This window comes from Octopus sinensis, linkage group LG1, assembly GCF_006345805.1.
Source record: "Octopus sinensis linkage group LG1, ASM634580v1, whole genome shotgun sequence".
Classification (NCBI taxonomy): Eukaryota; Metazoa; Mollusca; class Cephalopoda; order Octopoda; family Octopodidae; genus Octopus; species Octopus sinensis.
The window spans coordinates 141,999,798-142,017,532 of record NC_042997.1 but is presented as its reverse complement, the minus strand read 5'-3'; the positions used below and the strand labels follow the sequence as shown (position 1 = coordinate 142,017,532).

The following is a 17,735-nucleotide window of genomic DNA, read 5'->3' as shown; positions in this document are numbered from 1 at the left end:
ATACTTATTCTATTGGTCTCTTTTGCCAAACCGCTAAGTTACGGGGACGTAAACACATCAGCATCGGTTGTCAAGCGATGTTGCAGGGACAAACACAGACACACAAATATATATATATATGATGGGCTTCTTCCAGTTTCTTATTTCTTTACTGCCCACAAGGGGCTACTTCTGGAGCAATGTGAAATGAAGTGTTTTGCTCAAGAACTCAACGCATCGCCCAGTCCAGGAATCGAAACCACAATCGTACGATCATGAGTCCAACACCCTAACCACTAAGCCACGCACCTCCACACTTCTTTCAGTTTCTGTCTACCAAATCCACTCACAAGGCTTTGGTTACAGTAGAAGACACTTGCATAAGGTGTCATGCAGTGGGATGGAACCCAGAACCAGGTGGTTAGGAAGCAAGCTTCTTACCACAAAGCCACTCCTGTACCTATAAAATCACCAACAGTGGAATTAGACCTCAAGATGTAATGACAAAAGAAATTCCACTAAGCATTTTCTCTAGTGTGGTAACGATCACACATTTATGGAATATATAATAGACTGGTTTGCTTTCTATCACATTTATTCCATATGAAAATGAAAGAATAATAATAAACAAATACATAGCAAATATTTTCAAGTCATTTAAGAGATAAAACTTAAAACAGTAATGAAATTTCACAATATTTTATTTCCAATAATAATAATTAGTTTATTTAAAATTAAAATTATAACTGTACACTGTATAAGATTTTTTTTTCATATGTCCACAATAAAATAATTTTAGGTCAGTCAATAAAAAAGGCATGCACCCACTCAATTGTATCTCGTTCCAAGAGATACTTAGGTTCACCTCTAAAAAATCGAGACCATCTAAAACACAGCAGCACTGAGGATAATCAGGAAGCTGAGAGTCTGGGACAGTCAGTCATCCTCAGTAGCATCATCTTATATTTCGGTGAGATATTAGTTTCTCAAGTGTTTGGTCACCTAAACAGCAGTTTCCATCTTCTATCATAACAATAAAAAAAAAAGCTGCTTACGTTTAAAAGGGGCATACTGAGTAATTTACAGTTGCCATTGCAATGGCAAAACCTAGCTTTTAGTCATTAAGCATTAATAAAAGGTATATATTTACATAAAACAATGAATTGCTTAAAGCTAATAAGCATTTTGAGGAGGGTTTTTTTTAGTAGTTAAGATGAGTTTTTTAAGCGATCTAGAGACCATTTGATGCTCTCAATTTCTTGCTCCAGTTTCCTGTATTGCTCAACCTTTGTTGTATACTCTGGGCCCAATTTTTCATATTCACTCACAGCTTCATTTGCCTGCCTGTTCTGTTCTTTAGCCTTTTTAAGTTCTTTATCAATATGCTCTCTGTCAATAAAAACAATAGTAATTCTTTATATGAAGATCATTCACACAGGTTTACACATTCTTATAATCTTTTTGCAAAGTGTCCATATTTTGTTACCTTTCAAAATCAGTCTTTCTCCTAACAAATATTCGTTTGTTCATTTTATATTAACTTTTCTATGATAGCATGGGTTAGACAAATGCATGTTATCGAAACATTGTGCTATTGCAAGATATCTTTCTTGCAGTCAGCCCTTACTTGTTTTTCAAATAAGGGGAATTTCATTCCTTCCACCCTTGAAAGTGCAGAACTAGTAGACGATCTGTTGACAGAGTAATGTCAACAAATAGCTGTTTTTCATGTGAAGTCATCCTCCTCATCATCATCATTTAATGTCAGTTTACTCTGCTAGTAAGAATTTAATGGTTTGATAGGATCTAGTGAGCTGCACCAAGGTCTGATGTCAGCTTTAGCGTGGTTTCTATGTCTGGATGCCCTTCCTAATGCCAGCTAATTTACAATGTGTACTGGGTACATTTTCCATGCCACTGGCACTAGTGAGATTGCTAAGTAACTTGCAAAAGAGAAAAAAGAAAACCCTGCCACAACGAGGGGGTGGGGGTGGGGAGTATTTGACATTGGGAGGGGGATTTATGTCAAGCATTGAAAAGCTAAAGTATAGTAGAGAGACAAGCATTGGCATTTTGCTTAAGCAGAGCAATATGACTACCCCACATTAGATAAGGGCAGATAGGACTAGCTGTTCCTTTTATACTCTAGACTCTCTTGTCACCTCACCTAAAATTATCACTCTCCAATTCTTTTTTCAGTTGTAGAGGTCCTTTATACTCTTTACTCTTGCAGAATCCAAGGCCACCTTACTAGTGTTGGATTCAGACTAAGGTCTGTCATGAACCCTAAGACTTATACAGCTGGACCTTCACCCAGTTTCCATGGCATATAAGCAACTGAAATTACAAAATTCCTTTCTTAATGAGACACCACTTTGTCACAGGGTTAATATGCCAGCTATTAGTGGATGTTATTTACAACTAGGTGGACTGTAATTATGTGAAATGGAGTATTTTGTTCCTGAACACAATGCATGTCTCATCTGGGAATCAACATCACAGTCTTATGATCATGAGTGCCATACTCCACTAGGCCATGTGCCATCACTCATGCTGGTGCATGAAAGTAAAAAAAGAAAAAAACCTAGTACACTCTGTAAAGTGCTTGGTATTAGGAAAAGCCATCCAACTCTAGAAACTATGCCAAAACAGAAACTGGAACATGACATTGTCCTCCAACTAGTTGGATCCTTGTTAAATTGTCTAACACATGCCTGCATAGAAAATGAACTGCAGCAACATGAAATGAAATGTTTTGGCAAAAAGATAAAATAAAGAGTATACAATATGTGTTATGGTTAGTCCACATTTCTCTGTAAGGAGTGTAGGGCCACCTTCCTGCTTTCTCTGGTGTACATATTTCTCCTTGGACGAGATGCCAGTCCATCACAGGGTTACTCATTTTTTGCCAGCTGAGTGGACTGGAGCAATGTGAAATGAGGTGTTTTGCTCAAGAACACAAAATAACACCTGGTTCAGGAATCGAAACAACAATCTTATGATCATGAGTCTAACACTCAAACCAATGTGTAGTAAATATAATTAAGCTGACCAGCGTGCTATTGAAATTATACATTTATAACAGAATCAGAAGAAGTAAAAAATATAACACAAAAAAAGCTTACTTGATTTTCTTGAGAGCAAGTACTGTGTCTTCTTTATAAGTCTCATAAATTATTTCAGTATTACATAACCTAGCAATAGCAAGGAAAAAAACGAATTTAATTAGTAATTTTTCATTAGGAACAAACTTGTAAGGTTTTAATGTATTTTTCTAAATTTAAAAAAATTTTTATTTTTAATGGCTTAGGGACCAAAGGAGGCAAAACCTATAACCTATTCCAGGAACTCTGAAACTCATCTTGTTCCTTGAGAATTTGCTCTAACACCCTATCACTACCTTCCTTTTATTTCTTTCAGCCATGCATCTCCTCTATAGCAAAACACCTGTGCAGTGCTTGTACCTCTATCATACTTTAGTCTGTCAAACCTGACATACAACCACCTTTCCCTCCCAAATACATTCTCTTAAAAGTGGGAGCTTTTCCCTTTTCCTATTTGCCAAGTTACATGGCAACCTCACTAGTGCTGGCACCATGTAAAAAGCACTCAGTACACTGTAAAGTGGTTGGCATTAGGAAGGGCATCCAGCCATAGAAACCATGCCAAAGATGACACCGAAGCTCAATGTAGCCCTCTAGCTCACCAGTTCCCAGTAATAACTGACCAACCCATGCCAGCATGGAAAGTGGATGTTAAATGATGATGAAGATGAATTCAAGGACATAGAATAGTAAGTGCTCCATAGTGCAATCATTAACATAGAGACTCGTCAGTGATGGATATGTGGCTCAAATCCACTCAGCAAGTCTGTAATTGTTTTCTTTTGTCTCAAATTTGGTATTCACAATGTCTAATACCATTTTCCTTTAGAATGAGAACGCTGGACCTTAGAATTTTCAAATATTAATGATCTGATTATCACTTCAGAATCTTCAGTAGAATAACTGAAAACATTCCAACCTTTGAAGAATGGCCAAGAACTAAAATGCCTCAATGTCAACAGGACAATGATGACTAAAAGACCAGTTGATAATTATGTAAAGACATCAATACTGTCTGAGAAGTGGCCTTGTTTGATATGTAGGAATGGAATTGGTAGGGAAGTCAATACAGTGTATTTATTGTAAGCAATATGTACACAAAATATGCAGTGGGGTCTCTGGCTGAGTGAGAGGACTTTTGATGTGCTAGTGAGCAAGGAGTACATAATGAAGATAAAACTTGTGACATGAAAAATGAAGTCATCATCATCATCATCGTTTAACGTCCATTTTCCATGCTAGCATGGGTTGGACAGTTCGACCGAAGTCTGAGAAGCTAGGAGGCTGTACCAGGATCCAATCTGATTTGACAGTGTTTCTACAGCCGGATGCCCTTCCTAACACCAACCGCTCCGTGAGTGTAGTGGGTGCTTTTTATGTGCCACCAGCACAGGTGCCAGAGGAGGCTGGCAGCGGCCATGATCGGTTGGTGCTTTATACGTGCCACCGGCATAGAAGCCAGTCAAGGCAGCACTGGCACCGGCACAGTATCACAACTACAATTTCCATTTGACTTTTATTTTGATGTTGATGTACTTGACTCAATAGGTCACCTAAAGTAAAAAAGTGTTATGAATCAAGAATCAAAGGTAGCATGGTAGAGGAAGGCTCTAGACACAGGACTTAAGCAATGAAGTGGATATCAGACAACATAAGATTGAGATGGGTGATGATATGTAATACAGTAGGCTTGACCAATCCATGCCGGTGTGAGGAAAATGGATGTTTTGATGATGATGATGTCCAACTCATGACAGCATGGAAAAACAGATGTTAAATGATGATGATGTTTATAGTTAACCGTTTTATGCTGAAATATAGTACCTTTAATTCAGTTAATTTTGAAAATAATGAATTAATTAAAATAATTTTATCATCATTAAGCTGGTGCTTTTATTTAGATCACTTAAGCATTTAAACTGGCCATATCTCTGGCCCAAATATTTGACTTGTTTTATGTTCAAACCAGCCAGATCTGGCCTGTCACACCTACCATACAATGTCATTTTAAAAATAAACAATTGCATCACTAAAATCTCAAAGCTATGAGACAGTGCACAATTAACTTAAAACAATTTGAATAAACAAGCATTACATTTGACAGAGTAATTTGAATACCTAAAGCCTTAAAAAGGGAATTTGTATCACAGAATTAAGGACAGTTAGACAGGTTGATATCAAAAGAGTCGACTGTCATAAGAATCACTTGTTAGATATTCAGTGATTTGTTTTCCAAAAGAATGAAACAATTGAACCAACATTCTTTCATACGTACTGAATGTAATGCTTTTTCATAGCTCTGCTGCCCAGTATCCATAGCTTTAAGAAGCTGTGAATAAATGTCTTTAATTATTCCCAACAAAAATTAGACAGTAAGTAAACTTACGCAAGCTTTGAATGAAGGGTTTTGCTATACGATAATAAATACTTGGAAGTGGTACTTTTCAAATCTTTTTGTAGCTGTAACTTTTTGTTGCAAATGTTTTGTAACTCAAGCAAGCTGTCTTTGAAAATCTATAAAATAGAAAAGGGAAACAGATTAAATTAGATTCATTAGTAAAACCACATTATTCTTATGTGTATGTGCATAAATATATTTACATGTGTGTGTATATATATATATGTGTGTGTGTGTGTGTGTGTGTGTATAAATATATATATGTGTGTGTGTGTGTATAAATATATATATGTGTGTGTGTATATATAAATAAATATATATATATATGTAATTTACTGTTCATTAAGGTAAGCTCAACAAAAGATGTATTCCAATCCAGTGAGAGATAAATATGATTTAATGTACACTGAATTAAAATAAGAGTTACTAATAGTTTCTTGTCATGAAGACATGTGGTTAGGTAGGTTTTTATAACATGTCTTGTGTCTCCAAACAATTTTCAGGCACTGAGAATATGGTTTGTTCTATTTGAAAATCAGGATGCTGGTACATGAGAATAAACAAAAAGAAAGGTTTGGTGTAAAAAGTGGAATGAGAAGATAAAGGGTGAATAAAAATGGGGGGTGGGGGGAATTAGCGTTACATCCCCTTTGTCCATAAAAGTCACACTTAAATTAGTTGTAGAATAATTCAATGGTAAGATGACCAAAGTCTGTAAGACAGCTGTTCAATCCAAAGAGGATGGTGTCCTCCAGTTTGCCAAAATAAATTTGTTCATATACTTGCATTTGCTGAAAATTTCAGATCTGGAATTAAGTCATGTAGTAGAATTGTTGGATATAAAAACCATTTGCAATCTTTCAGTAACACATAAGTTGCAATACTTAGATATTTACATATGGAATAGATTTTCCCTGATTCTTCACTTTATTGTAGTTGGTGAGCAGTTGGTCTTCAAACCCAAATATGTCTGGCCAGCTTAGTGGCTTTACTTTTGTTGATGTACTGCAAAGAAGACTGGTGTTTTGCATAACATCTTTTAAAATTGCCTTCACATAAACCAATGTCATTTTCTTTTCAGTTACATTATTTTGAAACAGTGTTGACTTCTGCTTCATGAATGACAGAATTTATCATACACACCTGGTCAAGTAGGCAAGCTTCAGGGTTTCAACAGATATATATTCCTTTTTATATGTATGAAGAGAGGGAATGTCTTTATGTCAACCATATACAATTAATAATTTGTTATCACTCTCTCTATTTATATGTGTATATTTCTGTGTGCATGTGTGTGTTTGCCGCCAATGTTAAAAAGTAGACACCAAAACTAGTCAGCCATGACAAATTCCCAGCATCCAAACAGCTGCACCCAATTGTCTTAATCAGTAGTAGCAACAGCAGCGGTAATATTATTAGTAGCAACAATAGTAAATGTACATCTCAAATGTCTGATAGTCCATGATACATTCATGATGACAACCAGACCAGAATCCTTACTGAACTGATTGTTGCCCAGCTTAACATCAAAAACTGGACAGGCCTCAATTTCGTCAACTCACAGAGAACAGCAGAAGACCAGGAGAAATGGTGAAATCTGGTTGCGATGTCATCAATGAATGCCCCAACAACCACATGGTCAAAGTATAAGATGGAAGAGAGGAAGGAAGGAAATGTATAATTAAAAGTGCCACCCATACCAGCATGGAAGGCGAATGTTAAACGATGATGATGATAATGAAAACAAAGGACAGAAGAAGATACTAACTTTATATCGCTCTTCTTGAAGTAACATTTTTTCATTCTTGAGTGCCTCAAGCTGTTGTTGTTCAGCTTCTAGTTCTGAAACTTGAGCTTCAACAAGGGCTGGCAACTGACAAGCTTTGGCAAGGTTCAGATCAGCATTATCTAAAAATAAATAAGTAAATGATAATGATTGTGCATCATCTTTACCCTCAACACCAATATCATTCTCTTTAAAATTATTGATCATGTATCTGTTTTACCAGAGGAAGAATGAGTATATTTAGATCAGAACAGCATCTCCTCAACTAAATTATCATTTTGGTAAAGAAGCTTGCTTCCCAATTATGTGGTCTCAGGTTCAGTCATATTGTATGACACCTTGGGCAAGTGTTTTCAATTACAGCCCTGCACCAATCATGTGATGGTTGTAAACAAGCATCACTGTCATACAAGCAATGTTGTTTGTTTCCAGTCTTCCATGTAAAACATATCTAGTCATGGGGAAACATTACCTTACTTAGAAACAGGTGAAGTTTGGTGACAGGAAGGGCATCTGGTTGTAGAAAATCTGCCTCACAAATTCTATCAGATCCATGTAAGCATGCAAAAGTGAATATTAAATGATGATGATAATACATATAGATACACACACACACACATGCATGTATCTAAAGCTTATTTTAACAATTCCTTAAATAAAGTACTGCAGCTGATATGATTGACTAAAATCATTTGAAGATGGTGCCACAGCATGGCCACAGTCCAGTAACTGAAGCCAGTACAATAATAAAAGAAGAAAACCACTTACTAGTTTTACCACCTGGCAGATAGAATTGGGCAATGTTAATGCATTTTTGCTTCATCAGTTCCTCTACTTCACTTCGAATGCGATTCAAAATTGGTTCATGGCGCTAAGTGTAATTAAAAAAAAATCAGAATAAAGATTTCTCATATAGTCATAAAATCAAAAGGTTTTAGAGACAAGGAGTATAGTTGATTTAATCAACCCCAGTAACTGAGTGGGGTGTAGGGCACTGAGAAGGGATAGTACCTTTGGTGTCTAGAATGCTCTAAACTTGGTAGGGTAGATGGGCATCACTGTCACTAAATCTCTCATGTGTTGGCATCAAGTGCTACACCCTGGTACATGACCTCAGCTGGTGATCTAAAGTATAAGGGGTGTTATTGACACTGTGGAGCAACTACAGCAACAGTCAATGGCCAGGGCAGAGGATTCTCAAGAAGACCAATGATCAGATGTCCATGACTGAAGGCAGCCCACACTATATTTCATGGAGCTTGGCTAGCAGACAACAGAGACGGTTCTACTTAGTCTCTTTCCTAAACACAAGTGGTCAGGCTTCAGGTTAGCACCCTGTTCCTGGAAAAAACTCAATTTATAAGAGTTCAAAGTGCAAAAGCATCGCAGCAATGATAGAATACTTTTTCTACCTCATACAATGTCTAACATGGAAGTGTCTAAGTCTAAGTAAGGTATTTGATTTGTATTTTATTAACTGCAAAAAGGATGAAAAGTAAAGTTGAACTTAGCAAGAGTCAAGCTCAGAAAATAAAGGGAACATAACCAAATACTGCAATGCTGTACCAATACTACCAGTCCCTTACCTTCAGTAATGTGGAGGCATATGGCATAGTGGTTAGGATATTGGACTCATGATTATAAGATTGTGGTTTACATTCCTGGACCAGGCAACATGCTGTGTTCTTGAGCAAAACACTACATTTCATATTGCTCCAGTTCACCAAGCTAGCAAAAATGACTATTCCAGCGATAGACTGGTGTCCCGTCCAGGGAAGAATATATAAACCAGGAAACTGGCCCTATGTACCTTACAGAAAAATGTGGACCGACCTGTACCTTCAATAAACAGTTGATTGGAATTCATCATCATCGTTTAACGTCCGCTTTCCATGCTAGCATGGGTTGGACGGTTCAACTGGGGTCTGGCAAGCTCGAAGGCTGCACCAGGCCAGCCAGATCTGGCAGTGTTTCTACAGCTGGATGCCCTTAAACCTTTTAATGTATAATTATACATTTGTTTTTGTTTCTAATGGTTGTCAGAAGTGGTAGTGTCAATACCACCACCATCAATGATCAGTTTGAACATCATCACCATCATCATTTTAACGTCTACTTTTTCTCACCTGTATGGGTCAGATGGAGTTTATTGAGACAGATTTTCTCTGTCACAAATCCACACCTGTTTCCAGACAAGGTAATAATATCCCCAGAGGCAGACATTTTTGTGCAGAATATTGGAAATGAATGATATTCATTTGCAGCAATCGTGTGCAGTCAAGACAAGTAGGCACAAAGACACACACACACAATGGGTTTCTTTCAGTTTCTGTTTACCAAATCACTCACAAGGCATGGGTTGGCTGGAGGTTGCAGTAGCAAACACTTGTCTAAGGTCCACATAGTGGGACTGAATCTGAAACCGTGTCTGGTCATGAGGAAATATTACCTTACTTGGAAAGAGGAAAGAGTTGGCGACAGGAAAGGAATCCGACAATAGATCGAAAAATCTCTTAGAAAATTGTGTCTGACTCATGTAAGCATGGGAAAGTGGACATTATGATTATGATAACAAATAAGAGTAATGAATGTGAAGGAACTGAGAAGACTGGAAAGAAATGAGACAATGTTAGGCTGGATATGCAATGTTAGTGTGCATGAAGACAAGAAAACAAGTATATTTAAGAAAAATAAAAGCAACTGGGCATTGGAGGTATCTGGTGTAGAAAGGAGAAGTGATCAGAAGTGAAGGAGTATGGATGTAATGTTTGGGGGAAAAGCACCAAATGATGCAGGTGGGAAGAGCTGTGGAAGAGGAAGTTTATTAGGGCTAAAATAATATTTACCTTTCGTTGCTTCTTAAGATGTTCAGCTGTCAGACCAAGAACAGAAACATCAGAATCGCCAGAAGGGTGCAAATGTGGAATCATTTCAGCAAATGCCAAACACTCATTCAATGCCTGACAAAACTATAAAAAAAATAAAATAAAATATAGAATAAACATGAATGTAGTAGAATCAAAATTTGTTCTTATATTCTTTTACTGGTTTCAGTCATTAGAGTGAGGTCATGCTGGGGCAATACTCTCACCAGGACACACAATCGTACTCCGGTTGTTTGCTGAGAGCATCAACTCATTAGATTTAACCCTATAGCATTTAGATTACTCTGCCAAATGTAATATTTATTCTGATTGCTTTGAATTAATTATGCATTATCTTTCTGATGCTAAATTAGTCAAGAAAGAGAATTGGATTATGTATGGAGTGTAATGCCCATGAACTTTACAAGCTCTCCCAGACTGGTAAAATTAATGCCATTCAGTATTCGGCTTGAATGTTTGTAGGCAGAAAAAGGAAAAAAAAAAAAGGAATTCCACAGTTTCAGTTCTTGGAAAGAAAGATGAGAAAAGCAAAATTGAGCGGATGGAGATTGTATGGAAATGCATTTAGTAGATTATACCTGTAACAGACTTGTTAATTCAGGAGCAGGTTGTAGTGAGACAAGTAGTGAAATGTGATGATGTTGATGGTTCAATGTACATTGTTGGGTGTAGCAGATGAAGATAGGCATGTTGGACCGACATCAAAGGAAAACAAATGACAGAGAACAGGATTGCCATTTTCATTATTTATTTGGTTAACAGTTGCATTTACATGTTGGATACAGAGAGCTTGATTTGAAACATGGACAAATCTGCCGCTACATGGAGTTACCAAAGTAAAAATACAGAGGAAAGAGAATGTTGATGTGACAAGATAGTGCAAGGCATATTTTGTGTCTGTATGTGCAATTGTCATTTGGTCATGTTGTTTTTCTATCTCGTCTGTTCATGTCTGCAATTGCTACGCTTTTGTGCCAGCTATGACCAAGAGCAGTACTTCCCTTTGTCCTTCACTCAACATTAGAGAAACTTTCAACCGCAAGGACGAAGCCACCTTTATCCTTTCTAGTCAGCACCGTGCATTCCTTACTCTTTCCCTCTCTACTGGCAGACAGCAACTTCTACACTATCCAGGTAATTCAGTTTATTGAATAACTGACTCCTCATCATTGAACAATGGAGACCCATCACTCTGGACAATATATGATGTTTGTTCATTTTTTGTGTGTTTTGTGGCCCAATTTATACTGAGCAAATATCTCATTAGCTGCTAGAAAAAGGTTGTTCATATCTGATATAAAATGTCCCCATACCTATCATGAATACTTACCTCTTTATCAGGCTCACTTAACTCTTCATCGATAGCTTTCATTTCATATTCGACTAATACTTGCTTCGCTGCAGCTAGTAAAATCTTATGCTGTAACCATTCATTTTTCTCCTTTGTCAAAATATCTTCAGCCTGTGAAGAAAAATTAATAAGCCTGTCAATAAAAAATAGAAATGGCTACTCTTTCTTCTTTTTACTAACAAAGAAGAAAAGCTTATAACATTGAAATTATATAACTTTGGTAATCGTTCTTTTTGACCTTCTCATTAGAATATTTCTCAGGTAAGGCACAGCCTATGTACCTCAATTCCTTTTGAAAAATAGGGCAATTAGAAAGATTTAGTATAACTTCTATATCTTTAAGTTGGTCATTGCAATAGTACGTAAAAGAACATTCTGAATAGGAACACTTTAACCCTTTTGATACCAGTTCATCCAAGACTGCCCTTGTTTCTATGATGCAAACTTACTGTTAAAGTTCAATGTTAATTTATGTCCCAATTATCAACTTAGTAATGACCAAGATATTTTAGTAAATTCTTTATTATTTTCAAAATTAATTGAAATAAAAAGGGTGTAGTTCAACACAAATATGGTAACATAAGGATCAAAACTGGTCATATATTAAAAAGCCAGAAATGGTCTATGTCAGTGCTTCTCAAACTATCTGATGTGGCATACTGGTAGTTTTTTCCCCCCAATGTGCCAGGGACCAGTAATATTTCTTTGAAATATTAAATTAAACCGGAAGTAATGAATATAATAAAAGTTGACAATTTAAAAAAAATTATATTGATTTTGTAAACAAATAATACAATATTACATAAGTATTTTATAATGTTGCTTTTTTTCTGGAAACTTGCCATGTATTGGCAGCTGATGGCTCTCAGACTGGCACCAGTCAGCAGACCACCACTTTGAGTAGCACTGGTTAGGGCAAGTTGGTATTGAAAGGGTTGATACAATTTCTACTTATTTGCTGTGTATAATTAGTCACACTCACACAAACTTACCTACTCACTTACCCTTTCAGACCCTCTATCCATATTCTCTCTCTTATGTTCACCTTGTACCTTGAAGTATGACCTAACCATCCCTTTCTTTCTTTTAATCTGAAGAAGCCATGTATTTCCCCTTCAGTAAGACACTTCTTCCTATTTTTCTATCTTACTTTGACTTCTCAACACCTAGCATAAAGCCACCTCCCATGCTCCTCAGTCAAAAGATCTTGTGAGTTGGTTGTTGACCTCACTAGTATTGGTGCCATGAAAAATTCATCCAGTACACTCAGTAAAGTGGACAACATTAGGAAGGGCATCTAGACATAGAAACTACACCAAAGCAGAAAATGGAGCTTGATGTAGTTCTATGGTTCATCAGTTCCTGTTGAACTATCCAACCTATGCCACCATGGAAAATGGGCATTAAACAATTATGATGATGATTGCTTAAGAATTTACTGTTGTGGTGGCAGACGACCTTTCAATCAAATCAAAGAAGCTATGTTTTCACTGGTATTCTTTTCCATTGCTGATACTACCTGGGAGGCACAAACACCTAACAAAAGGGTTGTTGTTTTCTTCTTCACCGACAAAGGTGGGATTTGAATTCAGTTCATGTGAAACTAGGACAGATATTGCAAAGCATCCCAAATAATGCTCTAACAGTTCTGGAAATCCACCTATCTGAAATGTTACCTCCAAAAGAATAAAAGGCAACACTGACCTAGATGTGATTTGAACTTAGAGGACAGAGGGTTGGAAGTATTGTAGCCAACATCCTAACAACTCAGCTAATTCATTATTTTTAGAACTAATTACTAATATATTAATGAATATTTCTTGAAGGTAGTGAACTGGCAGAATCACTGCTGCGTTGGACAAAATGCTTAGTGGCATTTCTTCCAAATTTACATTCTGAATTCAAAAAGCCACTGAGGTTGACTTTGCCTTTCCTCCTTTCAGGGATGATAAAATAAGCCCCAATTAAGCACTCGAGTTGATGTAATCAACTTCACCACCCCCTCAAATTTGCTGGCCTTGTGCCAAAATAAGGAAAAATATTTATGAATCTCTCATTAACTTATTACTAAAATACTAATGTATTTTAGTAATAAGTAATAAGCAATGAACACTGAAAATGTGCGGAAAACAGCCTCCATCACATTCCAGGGGGAAAAACTAAAAGTAGTTGATAGCTTCCGTTACCTAGGTGACCAAGAGAGTGTAACTGCTAGAATAAGAATAGCCTGGGTAAAGTCACTTCCTAAAAACAAACCTTTGAGTCAACAAAGGAACTTCTATGTAGTTGCTTGACCTGCTAGAAAAAAACTACTAGTTTTCTCTCAACACATAATCTACCATCTTAAAAACAAAGGACAGATTGGCTACTTTGTCTTGAAACAAATATGGGTAGTCTTGGCTAGAATAACTTTGATCTCTGATCAAAGGTGAATTAGGGGTAAAACAACTATTAAATTTTCTCACTTAGATGAGGTAATGACCAAGACCATTGGCAGATACTGGCATCACACAAATTGGCACCCATGCCAGTGGCATGTAAACACACTTTGGTGTCATGAAAATGGCACTTGTGCCAGTGACACATAGGAGCACCCATTACACTCTTGGATCAGTTTGCATTAGGAAGGGCATCCAGACGTAGAAAACCATACCAAATCAGACTGGAGTCTGGTGCAGCCTTCCAGCGTACTGGCCCAGTCAAACTGTCTAACCCATGCCAGCATGAACAACAGATGTTAAATAAAGATGATGATGATGAGATTGATAAAAAACCAGTAAACCCCACATCTATACAAAATAAATTTTACCTCTTCAATACTCTCTTGCAGTTTAATACTGTTGCCATTGGGAGTAATTTTTTTTGATAGTGCAAGGAGCAAATTTGCAAGTTCTGGCATGGATTCCACATCTTCTTCAGATAGTTTAATAGGTAAAGATTCATTAACTGTGTAGAGAAAGGAAAGGAAAAAAGAATCATTCTATTGTAGTGAAAGAGATCTGCTGGACTAGTTTCAATATTTCATCAGCAGCTGATAATCCTCTTTAACTACCCACAGAGATACAACATATAAACCTACTATTATTAGATCAACCAATTTGCATATATAATACATTCTTGATAGCTAGTTTGATTAATAAATTGCTGGTGTCTTAAGTATTTTGTTTCAATGCTATATTGTACTTCAGAATACATAAATGTTTTAACAAACTGGTCTAGCCAAAACAATTTAACATATAAATATCTCTGTTGACAATCAAAGAAGATACCCAATGTTAGATGAAATCGCAACACAGGTTTGAAACTTGTCTGTTCATGTCTGCAATTGCTACTCTTTTGCGTCAGCTATGACCAAGATGCTTCTTAATTTCAAGAGTCCTCTGGAAGTAAAAGTATCTACCTTCTTAGCAGTTGAAGTTTTCCGAATTTTTGAAAAATTTTTATTTCAAATTTTATTTATAAAGAAAACAATAAAAAAATTCAAAGTGCTTTCTTTCGGAAAAAGTAAATTTTTAAAGGCAAAACGTAAGTAAGTTTTAAGAACTTTTAAAATACAAATGATAAATGGGTATAACCTCTTTTTGGCCACGGGGAATACGAATCTGCAAAAAAGAAATTGGCAAAAATCGGCTTTTTTAAATTACCCCTTCCACCTCACCCCCATTTCCGTCATTTTTTTTTTTCAAAATATACCAAAAAATACGGAGATTATGATTCTGAAAAAATTCCCAAAAATGTTTGTAAAATTCTTTTTATAAGAATTTCTTTTTCTAAATATGCGAAAAAATACGGACATTATGATTCAAAAATTTCAAAACATTTCTGTACTTACGGTTAGGGTTTTAGGATTAAGATTTTAGAGTTCGGGTTAGTGTTGGGGGAGAAAGTCAAAATTGAAGAATTTGTTGGGGGAAAATTTCACAATACCGATTTTGGCAATTTTCCGGTACCCGTTTCCGAAAACAGGGGATTTTTGTCAAAATTTTTTTTTTTTTAAATAAACAAATTTGGGAGAAATGTGGGTGGGGGGAACGGGCGGAAGTCTTTACACAAATTCTATGAAGGAATACTCTCACAGTATCCTGTACAGGGAGAAGATACTCGAATTCGGAAAGCTGAAATATTAAGTTGAATTTCGAAATACTGAGCCAACTAGCAGGAGATAATATCCATAGTGCCACGTTCGAGAATCCAGTAGCTTCTGAAAGGATCCTGAGGAATAATGGGCGGAGAGGATGGATGGATATCTGGAAAAGTCTATATAAATTTCATCAAGATATAAATGTTAGTCTTGCAACCCAGATTATTAAATTCAAAGCTCATTAATAAGAGGGCTAAAAGAAAACATTGGCTATCTAAGAAACTTTGCAGAAACTTCATAATTTAAGTTTAATAAGCGACTGTTTAGTTAAGAAAAAAAAAAAACAACCGGTAAAAGTAAATAATTATCGAGCAACAATCAATATATTAGAAATATTACAATTCTTACTCACTGGTACGTAAAGTATACATGGTATTTATTTAGAGTTTCAGATTCAACAACTAAGAATATCAAAGACGGATGATTAATTCCTTCAACCGTCAACACGTTTATATTTAGCGGGCTTGACTAGTTGCAGTTTTTCATAAAACGCTGGACTGGAAGCTGGAACGAAATGTCAGTAATTTATATTGAGCGGGCTTCTGTCATAATGTGTTTACAGTAAAAATAAGATAGGAAAGTGGAACGATTGCGAAACGCACTTTTACAAACTTATGTTTAGTTAAATGATATTAATATTCTGTAATATATTCTATTAACGAAATGGAAATTAAACTAATATGATTTACTAAAAGGAGAATCACGGCGTATTTTCAAATGAGAAGGGTATAGGATATCAAGGGTTACACGAAAGACCGAAATGAAAACCAAATATTGACATGATGACAGGAAATCGCATCATTTCTAATTTTTGGTTCTTATATATCATTACATTTTATAATTAACGTTTCAATTAAATACTTCCAAGTTACCTAAATATTTCTCGAACTAAACACGATTTGCAAATGAAAACATGTTCTTTACATGTATTCCTCTAATCAATACATCTTAAAATTACTTTTTCAAAATTGTATCTCAATGGAATTCCGAAATACTAAGCCAACTGGCAGGAGATAATATCCATAGTCTCAGTTAACTACGATGACTGAAAATTAATTTCTTTTAATGTATCTAACAAAATACTAAGTTGTCTAAATGTTTTCCTTTTAAAATGAAAGTACACGATATTTGGTTTTTCGTTTCGGTATTTCATGCAATCCACGATGTTCTTATACACTCCCAATGCCCTCGAATTACGCCGTCATTCTCCAAATTTATCGATCATTTTTATAATACAGTTGTTTCTTTTAATTAGTATTGTATTTTCTCTATATTCTTTTGCTAAATAATTCATTTATTCTTTTCGTGTTAATCTTTTGAATAAAATAAAATCCTCAACACTTGAAGTGTAGACAAAAACAGAAAGAACAAGCAATTTCAAGTATATCAACCGCCGCAACTTTAATAAATGTATCAGCAATAGAAACTTGTATTTGCACAACGGCAGCAGCATTAGATTTAAAAAATGGCGGCAGCAGCAACATCAACAGCAACAAAGGGAGTAGCAATTGCTTCAACAGCAGCAACGGCAACAATGGTAGCAGCAGCAGCAGTGGCGATAGGAAGCAGCAATAGCTTCAATAACAACAGCGGTAGTTATTATAGCTTGAGCAGCAATTGCAGCAGCAGTTTCAAGAACAAGAACTGCAGCAGCAATTGCAACAGCAGCTTCAAGAACAACAACAATTGCAGCAGCGACAACAGCAGCAGCAGCTTCATCAACAACAACAAAAGCAGCAGCAGCAGCAGCAGCAGTAGCTTCGTTTGGTCACAAAGAAAATGGCGGCTTCAGTCAGTGGAGTTTTAGAACCAAACTTGCAGGCCGAAATACAGACTAGTAAAGTTCTTGTTGTCGGTGCTGGTGGTATAGGATGTGAGCTGATGAAAAACCTCGTTCTTACTGGATTTACTGATATAGAAATTGTGAGTTTCTTTCATTTATTTTGCTTTTGAATACGTTTTCATATCAATGCTCTTTTTTTTTTTTACGAAATGGAACCAACCGGTTAATAAAGACACAAAGAACTGTGAATTTACTTCTTATTTCTAATTATCCCTTTATTTATTTTTCTTGCCTACGCATGTATTTAC

At 36.1% G+C, this 17,735-nt stretch overlaps 2 protein-coding genes across 2 annotated transcripts in view; one reads left to right on the top strand and one right to left on the bottom strand.

Annotated features, from left to right (window-relative positions):
• Nucleotides 1-777: 777 nt before the first annotated feature.
• On the bottom strand, nucleotides 778-16,196 carry LOC115218485 (HAUS augmin-like complex subunit 4). Its single transcript, XM_029788337.2, has 9 exons — nucleotides 15,997-16,196; nucleotides 14,313-14,449; nucleotides 11,483-11,614; nucleotides 10,114-10,236; nucleotides 8,036-8,138; nucleotides 7,250-7,389; nucleotides 5,470-5,597; nucleotides 3,105-3,173; nucleotides 778-1,368 (listed from the first exon to the last, which is right to left on the bottom strand). The coding sequence occupies exons 1-9, from the start codon at nucleotides 16,013-16,015 to the stop codon at nucleotides 1,188-1,190; spliced, it is 1,032 nt and encodes a 343-aa protein (XP_029644197.1). The 5' UTR covers nucleotides 16,016-16,196; the 3' UTR covers nucleotides 778-1,187.
• Nucleotides 16,197-17,320: 1,124 nt separating this feature from the next.
• Nucleotides 17,321-17,735, top strand: part of LOC115218352 (SUMO-activating enzyme subunit 2) — a 35,589-nt gene continuing 35,174 nt past the window's right edge. The window contains exon 1 of the mRNA XM_029788119.2: nucleotides 17,321-17,567. Within this exon, the coding sequence (XP_029643979.1) occupies nucleotides 17,424-17,567 (144 nt within the window). The 5' untranslated portion in view covers nucleotides 17,321-17,423. The remainder of the gene's footprint in view (nucleotides 17,568-17,735) is intronic.

Coding starts and splice junctions, on each gene's coding strand:
- LOC115218485 (XM_029788337.2), bottom strand. Junction 11,615..14,312: donor TGCAAGAGAGTATTGAAGAG/GTAAAATTTATT, acceptor TTTTCTTCACAG/GCTGAAGATATTTTGACAAA. Junction 10,237..11,482: donor TAAGTGAGCCTGATAAAGAG/GTAAGTATTCAT, acceptor TTTTTTTTATAG/TTTTGTCAGGCATTGAATGA.